Source organism: Lutjanus erythropterus, chromosome 12 (genome assembly GCF_056507025.1).
Source record: "Lutjanus erythropterus isolate fLutEry1 chromosome 12, fLutEry1.hap2, whole genome shotgun sequence".
In the NCBI taxonomy this organism is placed as follows: domain Eukaryota; kingdom Metazoa; phylum Chordata; class Actinopteri; order Lutjaniformes; family Lutjanidae; genus Lutjanus; species Lutjanus erythropterus.
The window spans coordinates 13,991,256-14,015,533 of record NC_139328.1 but is presented as its reverse complement, the minus strand read 5'-3'; the positions used below and the strand labels follow the sequence as shown (position 1 = coordinate 14,015,533).

The 24,278-nt window shown below is 40.0% G+C and overlaps 1 protein-coding gene across 6 annotated transcripts in view; it reads left to right on the top strand.

Moving 5' to 3' along the window:
• adgrl2b.1 (adhesion G protein-coupled receptor L2b, tandem duplicate 1) overlaps positions 1–24,278 on the top strand; it is a 136,320-nt gene that overhangs the window by 95,561 nt on the left and 16,481 nt on the right. For 4 of the 6 annotated variants that reach the window (XM_084732757.1, XM_084732754.1, XM_084732759.1 and 1 more), the window contains exons 9-17: positions 1,908–1,946; positions 7,382–7,565; positions 9,660–9,782; positions 10,341–10,546; positions 11,730–11,903; positions 14,544–14,753; positions 16,958–17,178; positions 20,315–20,381; positions 23,933–24,024. In XM_084732757.1, the coding sequence (XP_084588883.1) occupies positions 1,908–1,946; positions 7,382–7,565; positions 9,660–9,782; positions 10,341–10,546; positions 11,730–11,903; positions 14,544–14,753; positions 16,958–17,178; positions 20,315–20,381; positions 23,933–24,024 (1,316 nt within the window). The remainder of the gene's footprint in view (positions 1–1,907; positions 1,947–7,381; positions 7,566–9,659; positions 9,783–10,340; positions 10,547–11,729; positions 11,904–14,543; positions 14,754–16,957; positions 17,179–20,314; positions 20,382–23,932; positions 24,025–24,278) is intronic. The other 2 variants (XM_084732756.1, XM_084732758.1) reach the window with 1 other exon arrangement.

Below are 24,278 nucleotides of genomic sequence, written 5' to 3'. Positions count from 1 at the left end.
TCTGATGTAGAATTTCCCAGATTTTCCTGGTTTTTGGCAAGTGTGTGGTTAAGCAGCAGAAAAGTGACTGTGAATGTGAACAGAGCAGAAGAAAAGGTTAGCAGTAATTTGTCAGGCTGGCAGTAAATGTACAGTACAGCTTAAAGTGTGTCAGTTAATAAATGCTTCAGCTCCTTAATACAAAGAAAAATCTCTTGCTTCCAAACTATGGGAAAAGTGGCAGGGTTAGCTCCAAAGTTCTGGTAACAACCGCGCTAAAAGAGAAGTCTAAGAGAACTGTCTGGTGATGATTCGATTCGATACATCTCTGACTCATGCAGTGAAAAGTACGGCTGCAGGCTGTGCCAGACGCATGCAAGTAAGCGTGGGCTGAGATTAAAAAAACACTCGTAGAATCATAGATCCTGCCTGATTTAGATTATCAAAATCGAAACTCATTTCAATCTATTTTCAATTTGATATTGAAATTGTGACACCTCTAGATTCAAAGGTACTATACTGAAAATGTTTGGTGGAAGCAAGGCTTTATTGTGACAGACAGGCAGATCACAGTTTGACTTTTTAGCACAAGTTTTAGCTTAGCTATGGAAACAGACTCATTTATACTTAAAGAGTAACTCAACACCCCCTGAAAATCTGTTCTTGCTGTTCTCTGGTGGTTTAGCCTCCCTCCAGTGATGAACACACTGTTAGTGTCACAGGTGCAACGGAGCGCACCCAACAGGAGGTGAAACAGACTGGAAACCACCAGAGAGGGCAGTAAAACACAGTTTTTCAGCCTTGTGTTACTTTTTAAATAGTCTACTTTAAGTTAGCTCCAGTTCTTGTTTAATTCATATTTAAATGTAATTATTTATTTTACTTATCGACAGTCTTTGTTACATACATGCATACATACAGCTGATTAGAAACCCAGTTACCTATATATATGACCAGGAAATCAGCTTTTTTAAAATCAGACTTGCCCTGATTCTCCTGCCCTGATTATGAAAACTGTCGTTCTCGTTTACATGACGAAGAGATTTAGGTCACTGCAGGAAGCTGACTGCAACCATACATGCATGTAAACGCATGAGACAACTCGAGCAAGTATCAAGAGTTTGCCAAAGGATTTCGATGCCATCCAGAAATCAGTGAAAACCAACTGGTGCTTGCAATGAAAATAAAAATACACAGCATGCATTAGACAATGAACAGGAAAAATACAGTGTGTAAGATTTGTTTTCAAGAACAAAAGCACTGGTGTGGTCCTTTAAATTTCATGCAGCTCTTTCCCACAAATCAACAAGTAAATGGCGGTGTCCATGGGAGCAATCATGTCTCAGTTGAAGAAACATTTTCGTTTCCTCTGTGTGTGTTTGCAAGAAGTATTTATTATGATGTGGAGGTTGTAATCTGGATACAAAGACCATCTTTATTCCATTGTCTTACAATTCTGTGCGAGAGCTACTGTATGTGATTTCCTCCGGTTCGACTCAATTAGAAGGAGAAGGCGACTTATTTAATGCCAAGAGACCAACAAAGCCTCAGTGCTATATTATTGTCTCCATAGCATGAAATACAAATGACCTCGTCCCACATTGTTTATCTTCTCAATGTATTTTAAAGCATCACTAATGGGGAGCATCAGAATCTAGTCTCAGCATTTTTTCCTCCTCGCCGCTGTGCATTTCTCATCTCTGTTCCCTCACTATTACATGATCCATATTCATATTTAGCATTCAAACACTGTTTCTCCCTCTGAAAAACATTTGGAGCTTTTGCATCTCTTTAAGGTTGTAGTTCATGAACCTGTGCCTTTTCTTCTTTTCATTAATTCTGTAATTCATGGTAAGTGGCATGATTTAATGCTTCCTGTTCTCTTCTGATCTGTCTCTTGTGTTTGATCCTCTTATTTTGTGGAAAAGCTGCAAAAAAGAGAGAAGACATGCAGGGCGTATATGAAGGTATAACAACCATTGAAGGATTTTCATGTTGCTTTTCACCCCGATCCCCTAACACCTGACCAGCAGCATGCAGCGCTGTCTGTCTGTCTGTCTGTCTGTCTGTCTGTCTGTCTCACTGTTCATGTTGCAGTATCTGTCTGTCTGCATGTTGACCTGCTTGTAGACTCTTAGAAATCTTTTTGGTTCCTTTAAAAACTCTTTTAATCCAAAGAAACCCTTTTCGGAAGAAAGAGCTCTTCAAAAATTGTTGAAATCCTTTTATCAAGGGTTATTTGTACCATAAAATAAAAGGTAGTCAGCAGAACCCTGTGGTTGGGTTCTAGATAAAACCCTTGGAATATAGAAGGGTTTGCAGTAGAACCCTCTGGGTAAGTTCCTCTTAGCACCCTTAGAAGGTGGGAAGATTATAAATGATTCTGAGGAACCCTTTTTACAGAAACAGTTCATCAACTGTTCTTTTGGGTTCCATTAAGAACGCTTATTAGAACAAAGAGTTCCTCAAGGATTGTTGAAATCCGTGAAGACCCTGAGTGGATTCTAGATTAAGCCCTTGGAATTTAAAAGGGTTTATTGTAGAACTTTGTGTGTAGGTGTTAGATAAAAACCCTGGAATATAAAAGAATTTGCAGTGGAACCCCCTTGGCGGCGTCTTGTTAGCACCCTTAAAAGGTGAAAAGATTCTGGATGATTCTGAAGGACCTGAAGAACCCTTTTTTTAAAGGAAGGGTTAGAGGGTGAAAAGGGGGGGTTATGGGTGAAATCTTTCACAGATGGTTCTAGGCATAACTCTTTATGTTGGATTTAGGCAAGACTCTCCGAAAGGCTTGCAAGAGGAACCTTTAGAACCAAAAAAGGTTGTCTTGTGGGGACAAGCGGAAGAATCCTTTGTCGTCCTTTGTGTGGCACCTTTATTTCTAAGAGTGCATAAGATTATGGCTGCTTCTGCAGCTGACTGTTCTCCTGTCTTTCTGTCCATCTGTGGATGCCACTGTCAATATCACTCCATCTTTGTCCTGTTCGCCTTCTGTGTACAATCACCTGTACATCTTTCTTTCATTTGTCTCTCTCCTCCTTTCCTTCCTCCCTCCACTCGTTCTCTCTCCCTCCATCTCTCTTGTCGGCTTTTCATACGTTGTGTGTGAATAATTGCCTTCCCACGGTCGTAATTGCACCTCCCTGTCAGCTAGAAGTGTGATCAAAGTGGCAGTGTGCTCAATTTTCACTTGCTTACATTGTACAATTTCTAGTCTCCCTTGTCCCCTTAGCAAAAAAAAAAAAAAATCATCTCCTCTCCCCGTTGCAGCAGTGTTTTATGTGTGATATTAATTTCTGAGCCCATTAATATGTTTGTGCTCCATTCTGATTTTTTTTTCCAGCCTCTCCCAAAGACGTTTTGCTTTTCATGTGCTGTGGCAGGATTTATTTCCTTGGGAAGGTTCTGCTGAAAGACAAGGGCATGGTGTGAACTCTCGGGAGGAGATGCCTTGCATAACATAATACAAATGATCTGATTTTGTGTTTCTCAGTATTTCTCCCCCTATAAGTGTGGGCTGTTTTTACTTGAAGTCTCTTTTTACGGAGAGATAAGGGCGATGCATTTCCCTTAGCTGATTTAGAAATATTGTTTTGGCCGTACTAGCGACATGACTCTCTGGATCTCAATGCTGGCCAGTCTACCAGTGCACAACTTTGGTCTAGACTGAAATATGTTGGATGGATTTCGATTAAATTTTTGGTTTTTTGATTCTCATGGTGCCCAGAGGATGAATCGTAAAGAGTGATGATCCCCTGAATTTTCCTCTACTGCCACCATGAGGTTATCATTGTAGGTTTTCATTTATCTTTGCGCTCTTATAACATGATGGATAGTTTAAGAATTAAAGCTTAATGCAGTCTTTTTTCCTTGTCAAAACCTGGTGCCTGTTACCCACAATACACCTCAACAACATTTCTGTTGGAGGTTGAGGTGTGTTATGCCAGTAGTGGCTCATGTAGAATTTAGTTGCTAGTTTCAAGCAGAGATAAAGACCGGGCTACATATTTCTAAAGGACTGTCTACACTAAGAACGAAAACTATAATGATGTGAGCAGCCACATTGATGAATGGTCTCTACACGCGCTGCATGTTCCCACCGTATCAGCAGCTTGAGAAAATGGATGTTGATGACCAGTTACTGCTGTATGCTGCACATAGAAACAAAAAGAACACCAGAAGGAAATGGTTCAAAGACAAGAGGAGTTAGAAGAACCCTACACTCTATTACAGAGGACTAATTTTATTCATACTTTCATTTGAATCAGGATCAATTTGATGGAATCCTGGCAATTGTGAAAGAGGACGTCAGTAGAGACCAAATGAACTTTAGAGACTCCTTGGTTGCCTTGTGGTGTGGACTGCAGCATCCACTTAAGTTAGATTGATTTTTAAAACACTATATTTACAGTTAGTGTTGTAGTTATTGTTCTTGGTGTGGATGGACCTTAACTCCATCCAAGATTTTTTTTTATTGTCAACCTTGAGTTGACATCATTTGAGGCAATTTCTCAAACAAATATTGGATGGATTGCCATAAAATTTGGTGCAGACCATTGAGTGTATAAAGATGGAAGACAAGTCTCCACCTCCTCCCACTGTACAAAAATGAAGCCAAAATATCCCGGATAGAAGCACTGCCATCTTGTGCTGGTGAAGTTGTTTGGAGCCAGGGTCTGTGCTGTAGTGATAATGGTTAGACACTAATTATTTAGTCACCGGCTGACTCAGTCACGAGCAGAGCTCAGCTGTCGATCATAACGTGAAACCCCGTTTAACAGCGTCAAACTCAGAAAAATGAATGCTTGAGCATCCGTCAGCGTGATAAGAACAACCTTAAATGACGGAAACCATGTTTAAACAAGATTTATTTGACTTTATTTTGGCCCATGTCCCACCTGCTAACATGGAGGGGGGCGGGGGGTTTATGACCTATACTGATCAAGATGTTCTCGGATCACTTTTTGGGAGCTGTCATGTTGTCCATCTTTATAGATGTCAATGGTGCAGACATTCCCCCTCGGGATGAATTGTAATAACTTTGGTGAACCCTGAACGTTTCACACAGTGCAATCATCACGTCAAAATTTTGCAGAACTATTCACTTTCCATCAGCCTCGGGTGTGTTGTGTGCAGTGTCTGGTGCTAACTAGCCAGTGTTATCATGCTAACACACTACACTAAGATGCTGAAGAAGGGAAACATTTCACTTGCTAAACATCAGCATGTTGGCATTCTGATTGTGAGCATGTTGATGTTAGCATTTAACTTAAGCCACTGCTGTGCCTACTGTAAGTAAGGCTGCACAATTAATTAATCACAATTGCAATCAATCAATCAAACTTTATTTATATAGCACAAGTCATACATCAAATGTAACTCCAAGTAACATATTAAGACATAAAAAGAGCTTAAGTTTAAATAAAAATATTTGACCCAATAAAACATTTATATGAACCAAAAAACTAAAAAAAAAAAAAAAAAAAAATGAGATAACAGTAAAGTGCAATTTAAAATTGATAGCACTACTTAAAAGCCAGGCTAAAAAAATAGTTTTTTTTCCCACTGGCTGGGGTCATAGTGGCTAAAGACGACCCTAGAAACAAATGAGAGACGACAACCAGAGGAGCTGAGGGATCTAGTGGGCAGTTAAAACCAGATCAGACAAGTCAGGAGGAAGACCAGTTAGTGATTCGTAGACCAATAAAAGATAAAAAGGACATAGTTGGTATTCATTATTTTTTTGTCTCATATTTCAGATGTGGGCATCAAAACTTAAATTGGACTCTGTAACGACGTCTCGATTTTTAGCCTCGCTACGCCATCGCAGAGCTGCTAGCTTGTTTTTGCGACACCATTCATGATCCGCTTTTGCTCTTGAGGTCAGCGCTGTTTGACTGTTTCGCAGAGCTCTCGCCATATGATTTTCTTCTCCAGCTATAACGAGCCGTGGGGGCTCCCCTGGTAGCACCCCTGTGATTTGTAAAGTGACCTCCACCCAAGCGAGAATTAAAGAGGATTCAATCAGAACACAGATCCTTCCTGTCCTACACAAATTAGAGACAGACGACTTTTTTCCCCCCTTTTGGATTTCATGGGTCCTTTGAGGATGGCTCACCAGGGGGGGAAGACCATTTAGTGTCTGTCTGGTTGTAATGGCTCCGACCCTGTAATAGCCACTATACTGTCTCTCACACACACACACATACACACACTTAACTCCCATCATAGTCACAGCTCGCAAGCTTCTAGTTGCCTGCAAGGTCAGGGCCACAGAGATTGATTTCTGTGCTGCGGCCCGAGATATAAAGACACGCTGAGAGCCCAGTGTCTGGATGCGGATCATCATCGCTGTGGTTAATATGAGCTCAGTGGTTAAATGTTGCGGTTAATCATATATTGGTGCAGACTTTGGTTGATCCCCTTTCCTTGTTATTCCAGGCAAACGGATAATCCTGTCTGTGGTCAATTAGTGTTTTGGATAATCACAGCTGTGACTAATTGGTACAGTGAGCAAGGGCTTGTTGTGGTTAATTACCGTTATTGTGGCGGGCCTTGCTCTGGTTAATGGCACCTATGGTTAAATTGTCACTGTGATTTATCACACCAAGGGTTGCTCCAGATTCTGAATCCGGGCTTTTAAGACAGTCGTGGTTGATTGTCAGGTGGGAGTCGTGAACTCGCCCTGCCAGGGTCAAAGGAAACTCATGTTTTATCAACATATGATACTTGTGTGGGTTTTGTGGAATGTTTTGCTTACTTACTGCTTATCAGAAAGCAGGAAATGAAAGGATTGGAATTGAAAACAAGCAGAAATTTCCCCCCATCTCGACTCAGATTGCCACTCTGGACATGGATTTAACGATAATGCCCCCTTTCCTCCTGGAGAAGTACTATTCAAGGCCATTATGGGCAGATCCTGTTAGGGAAATAGGACTATTGTTCATGATAATTGTTCTTTTGGAAAATAGCTGTTTAAAACCAGGAACTGAGACTGTAGCATTGTAGACAGCTTCATTCAAAGAGGGGAAAAAACATTTGGTTTGTATTTCTTTTTCATCCCTCAAGCATTTTTTACATTATTCAATAAAAAAAAATTGGCCCAAGAGAGGCTTCCTCGGATTAAGCCTTTTTTTTGTAAACAGAATTTTAAATAATACATACTGCATTTTTTATCATCATTATTATTTTAGTTACCCTTGACTTTCTTGAACCCCTGTGTCTTCAGTCGCAGTGATCTTGATATTTCAGTTTCACTTGTCGTTGCTGCTGCTGTCACTGTTGGCCATGCATGCCCTTTTTTTTATCATTTTGCTGCCCAGTCCCCACTCATTGTTATTAAACTGAAGTTATGATGGGAGGAAACAACACGCTGACATTTCACTTGTCTCCATGGATACAGGCAATTGTGGACACTGTTGACAACCTCCTGAGGCCGGAAGCTCTGAAATCCTGGAAAGACATGAATTCCACAGAACAAAGTCACGCCGCCACAATGCTACTGGATACGCTGGAGGAAGGAGCGTTTGTCCTTGCAGAAAATCTGATAGAGCCGGCGATTGTAAAAGTGCCCGCGGAGAATATCAGTAAGTTCCTCTCCAATAACTATAAAACAGATGAAACTATATTTACACATCTGTCAGTCACAATTTATGATGCTGATGGTTGTTTTTCTTTCTGGCTGTGCACCACTTCTCAGTAAAATTGTTTCAGACTGAGTGGCAAAATTGTCTTCAGGGGGATTTTTTGTTTGTACTTTTTGCCAGTTAAAAACTTTCAAACTTGCAGATCTTAACTGTGTGGTAACCATGGTGATTAGGACCTGATTTAGGAAAAAAAGCCATCACAGTTGAACAGTTCCTACTGCAAGTCAATGTTGCTATCTTAATTTAAGATAGGAAATGTGTATTACACAAGCATCCTAACTTCCCAAAATCTTAAAATACACTCTAGTTTAGTAGTAGCAAATTTATTAAGTCGGTCAGTTGTTTTCAAACTAGGATCCGTCGACCAACAGGGGTCCCTGAGTGGGTTGTAAGAAAAGATATGAGAAAAGAAGGATCAGTTGCTAGGTAGCATAAAAACTGATGAGCAGTGTTGGATGAGTGATGTTGGTGTGGAGTATTTAGGATATCCTAACCTGAAATAAGATAGGATGACATAAGATAAAACAGGATTTCTAAAGTTAGTTAGGATTTGCTTCTGTAATAACAAATTGGGAAAAATCCTGTCTTAGACTTCTCTCAAGACTCAAGATAGAAGGTTTCTGTAATGTGGCCCCTGGGCAGCTTTTCCTTAAGGAGGATCTAATTTTAAAAATGGCCACATCTTTTCCTGACGTCACAGTAGAAGATTTAACCAGGCAAATGTGTCCTCACCAGCAGTTTATTAGCAGCATGATCTCATTCATTTAAGTCACCTTTGTGCAATGAACTGTCATATTTCTCTTCATAGCTCTTTGTTGCTATGGATATGGTCTCCCACTCATCCTTTTTGTCTTATACCTCACTGATTTTTAATCTTTTTCTTGCATCGTAAAAAGTCACCTCATTGAGTGTGTGCTGCAAGATGAACTGCCCAGACCTCTGGGGGAAAACAAAGAAACCAATTGAATGGCATTGTTCCTTTCACACAGAAGCGCTCTATCTGTTCTCTCCAAGCCTTTCCCATTAAGTGGTAGTTAGCTAAGCTGATAAGGACTAGTTGCTCTGTCTCTACCATAAGCACTGATTAATACATTGTGTAATATGCTGTATATTGGCTACTTAATCACTGCATTCAGGCAGTTTTTATGAGCTTGTCAAGCACTTGCTTATCTGCGCAATAGAGATAATATTCCAGCAGAGAAACATAAATACAGCCGTGTAAAAAAAATAAAAAAACAAACACACAACCCCAGAGAACGGCTTACCTGACCTCCCTTGAAGAGTCGAAAAAATGTGAAAATGATTGTTGCTCCTAATTAGCAGTTTGTCAAAGCCCAAATGGCACCTCCAGGCGAGCATCAAGGGCAAGACGGGGGGGGCGGGGAGGGAGGGAGCTGAAAACTAGACAGAGGGGGAGTGCAACGAGAGAACAATTCCTCATCTCCGTCTGTCAGAAGCCATCTATCTGAGGAAGTGAGGCCGTTTCTGATGGGAGGGAGTGTGCTGATACGTGTGTCCTCCTGACCCTTCAGTAATTTCACACATCAAAGGGAGCACCACCCGGCAGCTGGCATACCGGAGAGAGGGGCTGCAGGAATTTGGAGGATTTTCAGAGATTTGCTCGTCGAGCCCAGAGTTATCTGAACCCACAGGGGAGAGAAAAAGTAAAAGTAAAAGCTCAATGATATTTTTGATCCTATGAATATTTGACATTCATGCTGCAGTAGGCTGTGTGCTTGCATTCGCTCATCCTCTATCGCCGCCCTTGTTGTTATTTTTTCTTTTACTCGTGCCTCCGAGGCTTTCACAATGCCAACCAACAGCTTAGCGACATGGTTTTTTAAGTAAATGACACTCTACTGGGTCTTGCCAATAAGATTTGATTCTGTGGCTGGTACAATGAAGCTCACGTCTTTATATGTACCCTGCTGGGCCTTCCTGTCGCAGCTCTATTAAACCACATGTACTGCTTTTTAAATGTTGCCTATGGTTAATGTATTTCTCTCTTTCCCCTCGCCCTCCGCCGTCTCCCAGTGTTGGATGTGTACGTGTTGAGCACCGACGGTCAGGTCCAAGACTTCAGGTTTCCTCAGACAAGCAAGGGTGGGGCCTCCCTTCAGCTTTCCTCCAACACGGTCAAAGTCAACAGCAAAAATGGTGAGTGAAATACAATTTCTGCAGAAATCATAGTTAAGTCTTAGCTTTTCTTTACATTTTTGGGTTGTTTCAGCACATGACTGGTGATGTAAAATCTTTTCCTGGTGGATTTGTTTGTCTTTCAAGACAAGGGCAGTAAGATGAGATGTTTTTAAAGGAGAAGTTTAACATTTTGGGAAATACGCTCATTTGTTTTCTTACAGTGAGATGAGAGCCAGATGAGAAAATCGACACCACTCACATATCTGTACATTAACTGTAGAGCTACAGTGATTAGTTTAACATAAAGAAATTAAAGAAACAGAAAACTGGCTTTGAACCATCCCTAAAACTAAGCAAATCACTTGCTGGCTTTAGCTTCGTATTAATGTTCACAACTAATTCTCAACAAGAAAATGAATGAGGGGTTTTCCCCAAAATGTGGAACTATTCCTTTAAGACTTGGATCATTCGTACAACATCAGTGAATGAATATATTTCTTTTCACTGAATAGATTTTTGCTGTGTTTGTTTATGCTCCCTCTGTATGTCTGATGGTTTTATTCTTGCTGGTTGCAGGTGTAGCCAAGCTGGTGTTTGTGCTCTACAAACACCTGGGCCAGTTCCTCAGCACCGAGAACGCCACGCTGAGGGGAATGGGGGACCTAAGCAAACGCAACCTCTCCCTCACCGTCAACTCCCACATCCTGTCAGCGTCTATAACCAAGGAGTCCAGCCGTGTGTTTGTGGCCGACCCCGTGATCTTCACACTGGAGCACCTGGATGTAAGTCTCCTCCTGAGACTCCCCCAGACACAAACACTATAGAGCTGTCTGGGCTGTTAAAACACTGAAAAACGGCTGCACAGCCTTTTTCGGTGGAAGGCAAATACAACGCTTGGATAATGGATTATTGTAGAAAAGCTGGCGGAGTAAAGAGAAAGCATCTATATTAATGCTAAAGTGTCGTGGGTGGTTATTGGCACTAATCAGAGATGTAGTCTACTAGAGGCTGGGTTGCACAAGGATTCATTTTTAAAGCCAATTAAATACTGGTTTATCTTTAAATTATGTTGCACCAGATTATGTTAAGATCAGTTAATTTAGTTTTTACTCAAATCTAAACCAGATTAAATTTAATTGCACCAAAACTTTAAATTTAAAATGTTATTCAGTCTTGATTGTAAACTTACAACTTACAACTGACAAGGCTGAACTAACAACTAGCCACTAGCTTTTTGTTAACTTCTTAGCTAACTAGCAAACAACGTAAAGTTTGCTCAACATTTTATCTAGCTAACAAACAAGGTAAGATTTTAACTTCGTAGCTAGCTAGCAAACAGTGTCACGTTTTGCTAACCATTTAGTAAGCTAACAAACAGTGTAACATTTTATTAACCTTTAGCTAGCTAGCAAACAATGTAATGTTTTGTTAACATTTTAGCTAGCGTGAAAAACATGAAATGTGTTATTAAGGAATGTAGAGCAGCTGAACAGCGCTATTTTTAAAAAAATTAATTTATTAAGGGCTATTTTAGTTTGGGTAGGCAAGTATCTCCATTCTGATTAAACTCTAATTAGAACTAATCTTAGATTAAAATGATCTTTGTTGCTGCAACACAGTCTTAGAGAAGCAAGTTGAGTTTCTTCTTTGCTGTGTTTTAGCTTGGTAATTGTGATTCTGATTAATTTTTTTATTTGGATCTTCTTCATCCCTTTTCTTCCAGCACTCAGAAATAGTTTAATAATAATAATGCATCACATTTACAGAATTGTATGTAGGCAGATACTAATTGTTGAAACAAGCACACATGATCGCAGTCTACACATCAGGTACATTAACATCCTGCTTCTTACAGTCACAGATATGAAATATACAAGGTGTGTTTGTGTACAGTCATGCATATTGCAGTGCATATTCATATATGTTTAATCGTTTTCTCCTCTCTGCGTTTGTGTGTTTTTGTAGAAGGAGCACTACTACAATCCCAACTGTTCCTTCTGGAATTACTCGGAGCGCAGCATGATGGGATACTGGTCCACTCAGGGCTGCAAACTGCTGGAAACCAACAAGAGCCACACCACTTGCTCCTGCAGTCACTTGACCAACTTCGCCATCCTCATGGCTCATCGGGGAAATGTGGTAAGTGGCCCTCTCCATGTGGGTTTGCACGAGCTATTTTTCTGTCTCAGTTAGTTGCTTCTTCCGTCTCGCTGATAGATTTGTGCACACACGGCACGAACAAGAATGGCATTTCAGTGGAGATAATTAGATTATTGCTGGAGGAGAAGGTAAGGGGGCGGGGGAGAGGAGGGGGAGAGGTGGAGAAAAGGAAGCAGGGCTGTCACTTTAAAAGAGCGAGATTGTGGATCAGGAGAGGAAGTGCTATACCATTATCAGGAGTAATTATATTTTACCTGTGGTCCGTGTCTAATATTCCTCCATGCATATGTCCCTGGGAATCATGGGAAACAGTATAACCTCAGCTTTAACTTATGTTTCCACCCCTCTTGAAGTGGTGTAGGATCCATTTGGTCGCGAAATGCAATTACAATCCAATTACATGATAAATAGCATGTGTAGCGAGGACCTCGCCAGTAATAAATGTGGAGGATAAGTTTGTGGTTCTTTTAATAATAAGTCTCAACTCATGAACTCTGTCCCTGTCATCTGTCTTAACCTCAACCTTAACCACAGCTTGAAACCAGAGCCCCGAGGCCAGGCTTAGCCTCACACCAATTCCCAACATATCACCTCAACTGCAACTCCTGCCCTCAATAAAATTACAAATATCACAGGACGAATTGCCTCACTTTCAGGCCACCGTGTCCTTGAGTGATATTTTGTATGGTCAAGTCGGCTATTTTCACATGTGCCTGCTGCCCCGTCCTGAAACGGGCTCAGTTTTAGACTTTCTGAAACACGGCGTGATTTGACCTCAAAACGAGAACCCCACATGTGGACGTCGCATCACGTGGTCGCGGTTCTTTGTGGCAGTTTTTCAACTGATGTCACTTTCGGCAACAAGAGCCACATAATGTGATCTGAGCATGTTCAGTTTGAGTGCCAAATGTCATCAGGTACAATCAGGTTAAAGGATAGGTTTACAATTTAAGACATTACATTCCCATATGGACATTGAATCCATTTTTACTTGCTGTTGTTAAATTTAATTTAAAATTTCCCTCCCTAATGTTCTTTCCAGTGATGAAGGACAAAATCCACAGTCATTGTTTTGTGCAAAAATGCATTCTGGAGTTTGTCTGAAGCTAAAGTGAGGCTTCAACAGTCTGAGTTGGACAAATAAAAGTAGATATCTTCTAAAGTTCCTGTCTTTTTATCGCCAACTTCCTTCTTTTGTTTCTGTCCCTCCACTGCAGCTCAACAGGGAAATACTGTCTGTGAAAACATAAAAAAGGCTTTTGTTCTAAAAAGACTGAACTTTGGAGGAAGATATCTGCTTGATTTGTCACCTCAGATGGCTGATGCCTTATATTGCTTCAAATAAACATTTTTGCACCGAACAAATACTGCGGATTTGGGCCCACATTTCTTTCAATGAAAATGCATTAGGAAGGGACATTTGAATGGCCAGTGTGAATAGGAGGAATGATTACAGCAACCAAAAAACAGTCTCATTACTCATATAAGCACACGAGTACCATTTTAGGTTGAAGGTTGTCAAATTACCGATGCTCCAGATTGGTGGCTTGAAGACAGTTTAATCAAACAATCAAACTTTATTTGTATAGCGCCATCAACGTTATATAGGTTAGGGCCATTCAAAGTGCTTAACAGATGAATGACAAACTGATAATAAGACAGAACACAGAAGACCCTCAGAGAGGGAAACAACAACAGAAAAATAGAGGGAAAAAAGACCAAACAAATAATAAAATGATGATAATAACATACAATTAAATAAATAAATAAAAAGCAATGATAATGATGAAATGGAGGCAAAGAAATCCTAGACTAAGAACTAGATAAAATGGATTTAAAAGACAAAACTAAATAATAATGATGAAATAAAGTAAAATAGAATAAAATTATACAACATAAATACAGTAAAATAAATGAAAAAATTAAGTTAATAGTTGATTTCTGAGTTTCATTCCCCAGACGTCAAACACTCAAGTCAATTAAATTCAATTCAAAAGGCATGGGAAACAGACGTTTACATTGCCAAAGCAAGTGTGAAAAAAACAGTCACCACAGAACAACAAAAAAAGTACACTGCCAAAGTAAGTAAGTGTTTCTTTTCTCCATTAATGTATTTTATGTGTGTGCAAATAAAGTAAAGAGTACAAAAATGGCTTAAAGAAGATGATTTATATAAAATATGTGTCATGTGTAACCATGTAAGGTGTTTGTTCCCAGTGTGTTTCCCAGGTGAAAGGTGGTGTAAAGTTTAGATACAGGTGAAAGTAATGAAATGTTTTGGAAATGAGACTTTGTGATTGACCAAAGTTTTCAGCCATGGACTAGATTTCCTAAAATCTGAAAACAGAGCCGAGAAGAGGAGCAGAAGTCTGGTTCTCTTTCAGATCACTTGAATTACATTATGCTCAACGGTTATTATGGAACTTTTGCCCAAGGACGCCAAAACAAACAGCCTACTCCAGCTTTATAACAGACTTGAAAAATTGTAAACTTGTCCTTAATAACCGCATCACTTAGAAATATCAGTTTTCTTTATAAACAGGTAAATGTATTTGCACTTCAACAAATAAAATTATATGTGTGGAGCTGAAGGTCAGTCTGTCATCTGTTTCTCTGCAGGGTGACGGCAGCGTCCACGAGCTTCTCCTCACCGTCATCACACGAATGGGCATCGCCGTGTCGCTCGTCTGCCTCGCAATCAGCCTCTTCACCTTCTGCTTCTTCAGAGGTCTGCAAAGTGACCGCAACACCATTCACAAAAACCTCTGCCTCAACCTCTTCATCGGCGAGCTCGTCTACCTCGTGGGCATCAACATGACGGAACCAAAGGTAACCGTGGAAATTATACCGGAGATGGAGGGTTTTTAACTTTCATGCCTCTGATGAATGGGCTCATCTGCTGTGATTAACCTTTAAACACTCAAATTTCTCCTTCAATTTCCCTTTAAGTGGCTTTACAGCAAAAAATTCACATTAGATTAAAATACCACATATCTTTTCTGTATCTGCTTTTTCAGACACTTGAAGAGCTCCTATGCAGATTCTGGGTGAAATATTCAAACTCAGGGTGATGTTCTGTTTTTTAATGTCCGCACCATTTTAACAGAATGGAAATATTTTATGCTCAATTTTACACACAGCTCTCCTAAATCATTTCTATCTTGAGAAACTTTCTCGATCTTATCTAGAACTGAAAGTAAAGTCCTGTGGGTTTGAAGAAAACTTAGTTGTGCAATATGCATTTCAACTTTGAACTAGTGAATTTTGGGGATATTGTACAGTTTTTACTACTTTTGTTATATTACCTACAAAGACCCAGCAGTTTCTGCCATGAACACGCATTTGGCGACAGTAGTGCAGAAAAACTCCCTTTTCACAGGAAGAAACCTTGAGCAGAATCAGACTATGGCCATCTGCCATTAAAATTTTTGCCAAATATGCATTTTCACAAATACTATAATTTCTGTCCTTAGTTGTTCTGGAAATTAGTGATGTAAGTTAACAAAAAGTTTAACCAGACATCTATGGTTCAGTGTGTATATTTTTAGCTTAAAAAATGTGTTAAAATAAATTTTGGCCAGCAACATATCCAGCATTGATTTTTGATTCTGTGTTTCTGTCCACCTGAATCATGTAAGGCCAGTAGTGTGTTTTCATGGCCTGTCATCAATCCAGAGGTCAGACATGTTGGAGATACTGAACATAAACGACGAAACCGAACTCCCTACTGTTCCTGATTTTTTTTGCTTATAAGAATAAAAAACTAGTTTGTCATCAATTGACTTTGCTAATAAATTGGTTGAAGATGTTTTAATTGTTTATATGTTTATGACACGTCAGCATTTTGATCCAAAAAGTTGCACTAGTAGACTATTAGGTAAGTATTTCATACACAGAGGTAGATTCAAGGTGCTGTACAGGGAAAGAGATACAAAACAATACAAGTAAAAACAACACAATTAAAAGAGCAAGGTAAATCTAAAAGAAATAAAAGAGTAAAATGATTAATAAATTATTTAAAATAACAATGCAATAATAATAACACCTTAGGTTTTTAAAAATATTTAGTTAAAAGCACTTGAGAACAATAAGGGTTTCAGTCTGGATTTAAAAGCTGCAATTGTCGGGCCATTCCTAAGACTATCAGACAGTTGCTTCCAGCCCTGTGCCGCAGAACAACTACTATGCTTGAAATCCTAAAACTGAGCCTCTCTCACCATCCACACACCGTCTGCTTTTAGGCTTCCACACTTTTGTAACATTTAAGCTCTTCAGCTGTGTGTGGGCTCTGCAAACAAACACGGTAGTTCACCATGTCGGGAACAGGAAGTGGAAGGCAAAATTGTTGGGTCATCATCCCAAGACGAAGGAGTCAGCTCGTACAGATCATCATTCACCCTAGTATCTCAAAATATTGTGCCCTTCCTGCTGGCCAAGTCTTCCTAAACTTTTTAGGTGATTTCGACATCCTAAATTCCAGTACCTCCAGCATGTCCATGCATCCTGGTTACTAACCAAACTGTGACCTCGGTGCAAACACTATATTCATTCTGATTTTGTCTTTTGTCAAACTCCTGAACGATATATCTGGCGCTCAAGCAGCTAATTTCTCCACCATGTTCACCTGCTAGTATCTTCAGCTTGTCTTTGTTCTGGGCAAGTAGTGAACGGTCGGTTTATCAAAGGGTTTTGCAGAAAACAGCTCCCTGCTGTGACCAGAAACCAAAACAACAAAGTCTCGGGCTTTAAGAGAAAAATGTCGACCTGAAAGATGCCAGAAAGTTGAAGTTACCTCTTTCACATTCCACGTAGACACTCGATCCAAACAAAAATATTGATTAGAGCAGCTTTAGGCAGAGCCACTTCTCGATCCCACAGACATTTGAATCTAGCTCATTGAACTTTTAAACTCTAAACAGTTTGTGTGAGTAGTAATCAGTCATTCTGAGTAACGGGGAAACGTCAGATTCAACTAACCCCAAATTATCCTCTGAACAACCTCTTACCTTTGTGTGCACGTGTCCTCCTGTCAGCTGGTGTGCTCCATCATCGCTGGCGTTCTCCACTTCTGCTTCCTGGCTGCGTTCGCCTGGATGTGTCTGGAGGGTGTGCAGCTGTACCTCATGCTGGTCGAGGTGTTCGAGAGCGAGTTCTCGCGCAGGAAGTACTACTACGTCTCTGGGTACCTCATTCCAGCCGTGGTGGTGGGCATCTCAGCAGCCATCGACTACAGGAGCTACGGCACACAGCGAGCGTGAGTGTGGCACTGATCCTTTTTCTTTTGTGGGATTAAACTCAGGAGCATTAGTCCTCCCGTCTCCCCATCTAGACAGGCCCACACAGCATGCATGTATGTGCTAATGATAGTAATATCACAAAGAGTAGTCCACCTCTGCCCCCCAGCAAATTTACACCCTGTCACTGCTAACAGAGGAGGCTGTGAGCAAAGCCGCAACATTAATGAACACACCGGCCAGCCGCACCAGCCTGCTGGGTTTTTATTCTTTGCATGTGGATAATTGCCACCCTTGTCAGTTAAAAGTTTATGCACTTCTCCGCTGGTCTTCATCCAAGCAGCAAGCTTTATGATTTGTACGAGTGCAATCCTCTAATTTATGGGATTTAAGTAAACTCCATTTTTTTATGGCTGTAGTCTTCACTTCATTTCTGTTTCCCAGTGATAAACACAGACCGAGGTGCAATTCATTCTTACAACACATTGTTTACTGTTCACAGTCTGAGGTACACAGTCCGACATCCCACATTTGTAGACATTTGCAGACTGTGAAGTCATGAGTCCAATAACCGCTGGCTTTTAGACTGCAGCTTCTCATGGCACGAGGCCAGCTCTCCCTCAAGGTCGTGTTTTCTTCTGCTGTGGTCAGAGGAGTCTCTATTCCGTTGCTGTGGCCGATCATGCAGCCAGCTCTGCCGGGCCCTGATCGATGAGACTCAACTTTGTTTTGGCAATGAGATGATTTAATGACTGTATATCACCTTCTGCACCCTGTACATGCTGGCTGACGGTTGATAGCCATTTTGTCTCTGTCCCTCCACTGCAGCTCAACAGGGAAACACTGTCTGTCGAGGTTTTTGTTCAAAAAAAAAAAAGACTGAACTTAAGAGGATATCTTCTTGATTTGTTACCTCAAACAGCTGAAGCCTCATGTTAGCTTTAAATAAACATTTATTTTCACAGAACAGGGAGTGTGGATTTTGCCTAGTTTTATTTGACAGCAAATTTTGATTTAGTTTTAGTTTTTTGGCTAAAACGTTGTTTAGTTTTACTCATATTCTTTCAGAATTGTTTTAGTTCTTGTTCTGGTTAAGTAAAATCATAATGCATTATTCAAATGTTTCTCTAAAATTTCCAAACTCATTATATTCTCCTGGAGGAAACAGCCTGTTATTAACATTAATAAACATTTCTCCAATTATATGTGTAAAATTAAGTGTACTACAATTCTTCAAATGTGTATTCTGTCAGAATGTGTGTCAGACAGGTTAACTAAAACAAGATGACACACAACACAAAACAGTAACAGTTGAAAGTGATTTAATAACAAAATACTGGCTCACATTGGAGGCAGGCTGGTCTAAATCAAATGAGTCCAAAGGACAAATGAATCCCAAGAGGGTGAGCGAAGAATACAAGATACGTAAAAACAAATCCAGAGACAAAAAATGAAACAGAAGTCTGAAACATGGGGGGAAAACATGAAAGGGAGACGACACAGAAACAGAGAAACACAAGGACTAAATAGATATTAACTAATCAGACATAGGCAAAACAAATGATGAATAAAAAGGGCAGGAAAAGGACAAAGACAGGAAATGAAGTCATAGAAACAAGAGGAAAGAACTACAGAATAAAACAGGAAATGACCAACAAAAAACTCAAACCATGACACATTCTTCTTCTTACATATTTGTTTTAATTTGAGGACAGTATCACTTTTTATCTTTAGCGTGTTGATTTACATCTCTGGGTCATTCGGTGCAGGATGGCAGTAGTTTCCTTTAGCTTGTTTTTATTTCAGGTTCAGTGAAAATACACAAGCTTGGGTCAGCTGATAAAATAATGTTTACCTAAAAAAAAGCATTCATGTATGCTTAACATTACCTTTACATGAATTTTGTGATGACTCGTGCAAATGTCGCTTCAAGTTGTGTTTTATCCTGTGATTGTTGCTCCATGCAGTTTGCAAAGGGTCTTGTTTTCCTTGACATCAGATGCGACATTTATCCGTATATCTGTTCTTCTCTTTCTCCCAGACGTTGAGATTTCTGTACAGTTCATGAGACATGCAGCGAGTGCATGCTGGTTGACCTCCTGGGTAGATCAGTGCTTTCCAGCTGTGTGCATCAAACCTCCCTGCTCATCCTTCCCTGACAGTTTTCTCTTCAATCACTCAATGACAAAAGTGTCAATAGATCTTGGCATCATTTTTGATGTAAATTAGTTTTACAAAATTAGTTTTTATTTAGCCGTGGACTAATTTTCGTCAATGAAAAAATGTAATTGACCAAAAGTATTAATAAATGAAATTAGCACTGATTTTGTCCCACATTTCCTCTGTTGCTGTGGCCGATAATGCAGCCAGTTCTGCCGGGCCCTGATCAATGAGCCGTGAGTGTGCCAAAAATAAGATACTGAATAATTTTTTTTAGTTATGGCTTCACTTATTTTGATCTAAAAAAAAACATCCACCATCATGCACAGCCTGCCTACCAATCAAATCTATACAAGTTGAGACGTGTAAGTAGCTGTTGACCTGCAACCCCAGCGAGCATCATGGGAGATTAGCAGTGTGGTGATCACTGCAACGTCTGCAGCTAATGCTAGATTACTGTTGAGACTTAATAGCCTCCTGTTTGAAAGGGAACTTAGAGAGACTTTGGAGTCTAATGAAATAATTGAATCATTTAAGCCCGAGACATGCCATCTTGCCCTTTAAGCTGTCAACTTGGACAGGTAGGGTGTGTCCCAATATAGTATTATTATGTGGGGCAATTCTATGTAGATTCTAGTCCTGCCTAGCTATTATCTATGCTATTGTAGGCATGTTTTGTTTTAGTTGTTAAGCCCGTGTAAAGAATAATTGGACTGTGACATTAGATATAACAACCAAAGAAAGGACTGTACAATGACTAAAGCACTTTTAATACTGTATCATGTTTATGTTGTAGGTGGGCCTTTATGGAAAATAATGTATGTTTTCATCAGTCTAACCTACTCTGTGTTGTAGAGAAAATTAGACATGGCACTCCCAGTTTGTCTGATGCACACCCACAGTCTTTTTTCTGGCTACACTAATGGATTAGACACAACTTTGTTTTGGCAATGAGATTTTTTTTAATGACTGTACATCACCTTCTGCATCTCGTAGATGCTGGCTGAGGGTTGACAACCATTTTATCTGGAGCTTCATCGGACCTGTAACCTTCATAATTGTGGTAAGTAGTAATTTTGTGCACACGCATGTGATAACTTGTATTTTTTCTTTCTTTCAAAGAAAATCTTTGAAACCAGTTTATAGATTTTCTCTCTCTACTCTCTGCGCTGGCAGCCTCTTAGCTCTGCTTTCTCCGATCAATTTGCATGAAAGGAAAGTGGTCCCATTATAGCTGACACGAGGACATCAGTGTCCACTCAGCTATGAAATCCTCTGAAATCAGAATTGGTGAGCGGCAACAACTTAAAGCTGTTTGGTCCTTTGCTGTACAACTAGAGAGAATACTCCCCTCCTCCTCCCGCAATCAGGAGGAGAAATCGTCTCAGGCATGAAGGTCATTTGCTCAGTGGGAAAACAAGGTGATGGTGGTGTTGAGGGCGGGGGGGGGCTGAACATGGAAGTAATGAGTGGGTGGGCCAGACAACCATTACTACAGCTCATAGCCCTGCTGAGGATCATGACACATCCCCAGCCAATCGCAGCGCACGGACATCTCCATCTTCACCTTTTAATATTTCATGCGGTGCGCTGGGTGCACACACACACATACACACATTTACAACACATGCATCCATGCAGGAATGCAGGAATGCAAACACACATATAGGCGCATACTTAAACACACATGTAAATCTGTTCATTGGCTGTAAATACATGTAAAACCAAAGTGCTGTGTCGGCAGAGCTGTTTTATTTTGCGCTGTATTTGGCAGAGGATCCGGAGACCTGAATATTGTAGAGGACAGTCCCTCAGAGACCGGGGCATGAGGGGGGAGTCCATATGTAGTTTGCCTCAGCTTTCTGCAGAGTGCCTCCCTGCCTTCTCCCCTCGCCTCGCCTCTCCTCTCTGTCCGTCTGTCTGTCTGTCTGTCTCATCGGATCTGTGTCATCTCTTGCGGCTGTGTTAAATGCATCTCCAGCCACTCGACTCATGCGGACGTAAATCGGCCCCAGTGGCTGGGAGACAAAACTCAGAATTACTCTAAGCTTCTGATCTAAAAGCCTCTTTCTGTCGTCGTAGCCACTCCTTTTTCTTCCGTCTTTCTTTTCTGGTCCTGTCCATCTGCTTTCCACAAGAAGAAAATAGAGGAAAATGAAGTATTTGATAAACTACATGGAAATCATTCTGCTTTGTTTTCCTGCCAGCTCGTGCTTTATTTTTCCTTCATGTACAGTAGATTGGTCACGCTTTCAGTAACACTCGCTCTGAGCAGATACGGGATAGAAGTTTTAATAACATAAGAATCCGGATATATTCTTGTTTTTTTTGTTGTTGAATATTTACAGAAGTGCATTTCAAAGGTTTAATATGGTATCGAGCCAAATTGAAGCACATCTCCTCCCGTTCCCTCGGTGGCCACAGGCCCTGCAGTGCTTACAGAGAGACATCCTGAGAGCATGGAAACCTTTCTGCATGTATGGCTTGAATCACTTAAATGTTTTTCCTGGCTTCAGTAAAAATTGTTTCTAAAATATGGCACTCGGCTCCGCTCTTTCCTTTCTTTACTCTTCTAGAGCTTTTGTCCGCGGTACATCGGATCTGTTTGGACTTCAGCAGATATACAGTCTCATATTCAGTGTGGATTTGCACTTTGGGATCGACTATGATGTTAAACAAAAGAGGGACGAGAAACGTCTGGTAAAGGGGAGAGCTGTGTGAAGTAGACCAAAGCTTTAACCTCTCACTGTTGTTGTTCTGTGTGCACTTTATGATCTGCACTGAGGCTTCACATTTTCTTACTCCTCTCTGTGAAGGTATGCTGCTGTTGGCGCGCAATATTGAACCAAAACCACTAAAGATTAGGCAATACTCTTAAATCAGTGTGAAACATAATGACAGGGGTTAGCAAATAGGGCCCGACCGATACTGGATTTCTGGGGCTGATAATGATGGTAGGAAGTAAAAAAAAAAAAAAATCTTGTATCAGAGATCGAATATTTTACAGTTTTACAACAACAACAATTGGTGGGATGAAAATTAACTTTTTAATATGTTTTCATGTATTAGAAAAGGGACAATGTACATTAATCAACATTTAAACATGTAAATGCGCCCAAGTTAGCGAGAGGCAAGTTTTCATCTGCAGTCCCTTTGCCAGATTTTGTTTGGCACCCAAAAATAATTAACATAATACAGTTTGTACAATAGTTAGAATAGTTTGACATGCTATATTGTCTGACATACTTATACACATTATACAATTCAAATGATTGTACTTTTTGCTCCACTATAATTACCTGACACTTTTAGTCAATAGTTACTACACATATTTTTGCAATTTCTGCATTGAAAACATATGAAGAGGTTATCAAATATGATCATTTGTTATTGATGAAACTATCAGTTTTAATACATGTGCTTTCATGGCAGTTTGCATTTCACTGAAACAACTGAACATGTTATCAAACAATTTTCTTCTTGCCATTGATGAAGTGTCTGTTTCTGATACGTTGATGTTTTATCACCCAGGCCTAGCTGACAGACCCAAAATTAATTATGTTATCACAATTCGTTCATTTTTCATGCAAAAATTCTCGGTTCCAGCTTCTCAAATGTGAGGATTTGCTGTATTTCCTTTCAATTGTTTGAACGATTGGTAATTTTGATTCTCACAATCAACCAATTTTTTCCACAGTGAAAGCAATCATCAGTTGCAGTTCTGTGTAAAACAGCTTCACTCCTCCACAATTTTCTGACAGCTTTACTCAGTCGTTTTAAGATTTAAAAATTAAGATTTTTCTATTAAATGTCTATAAAGAGCTTATAAAATCTGATCCTTTGTTATTAATTAAACTACCCAACATGATATACAAGTAGAGATGACACGATTAGTTGACTGGCAGAAAATCAATTGACAACTATTGTGATAATAGCTTTCTTCAATTTCATGCTAAAAATTCTATTTCATGGTTCTGGCTTCTTAAATGAGAGGATTTTCTGTTTTCTTTTTATTTTTTTTTCCTTCAAGGTTTCAAGGTTTGAAATATTGGTTAGACAAACAAGCCTTGTGAAGGTGTCACTCTCACTGTCATATTGTACGTAACAGTATGGCGGTCACATCAGCTAAACGGTGAAAAAGGTCGATCACTGTTTCTCAAAGCCTAAGGTGACGTCCTCACATGTCTTGTTTGTCCACAACCCAAAGATAGTCAGTTTACTTTCATAAAGGAGTAAAGAAGCCAGAAACTACTCACGTTTAAGAGAATTTGGACATTTTTTCTTAAACATTTGGCAATTAATTTATTCTAATCTATTATTCACTAATAGATTGTTGCATCTCTACCTTTCATGGCGCTCAGGGTCACCTTATGTCACATGAAAAGGATTAGTACAATCACAAAACATATATAATCATCATAAAAAGAAAAAAACATACAGTCAATAACAAAGATCGGTAGTAAAACACATTATATTCTGTAGTTTTTATCCAGTGTGGTGTTAGTGATTGTATTTAAGCAAAGGATCTGAGTCCTCCACTGTTACAGTAGCAGTGGGAACCGGATGCCTGTCTAAGTGCAGTCTGTTGACCCTGATATGCGTCTGTTTTGACAGGTCAATGTCATCTTCCTGGTGGTGACGATGTTCAAGATGGTGAAGCACTCCACCTCCATGAAACCCGACTCCTCCAGGCTGGGGGGTATCAGGTGAGGGGTGTCACTCTGGGAGATTAGCTGGCCGCCATGTGGTCGCTCGCTCTGTGACTGTGTGTGTGTGTGTGTGTTGAGTGAGCGAGTCACTTGTGTGTGAAAAGAAAAATAATATGCACCATTACTGCTTTTGCTTCCCTCCTGAATTTTCAAAAAGCGGCATTTGACCAACACGTTTATTTGATTTTCTCTTCTCATAAACCCGAGCAGACCAATATTTTTGCCTTTCAGATTTTATTTTGGCCCGTATG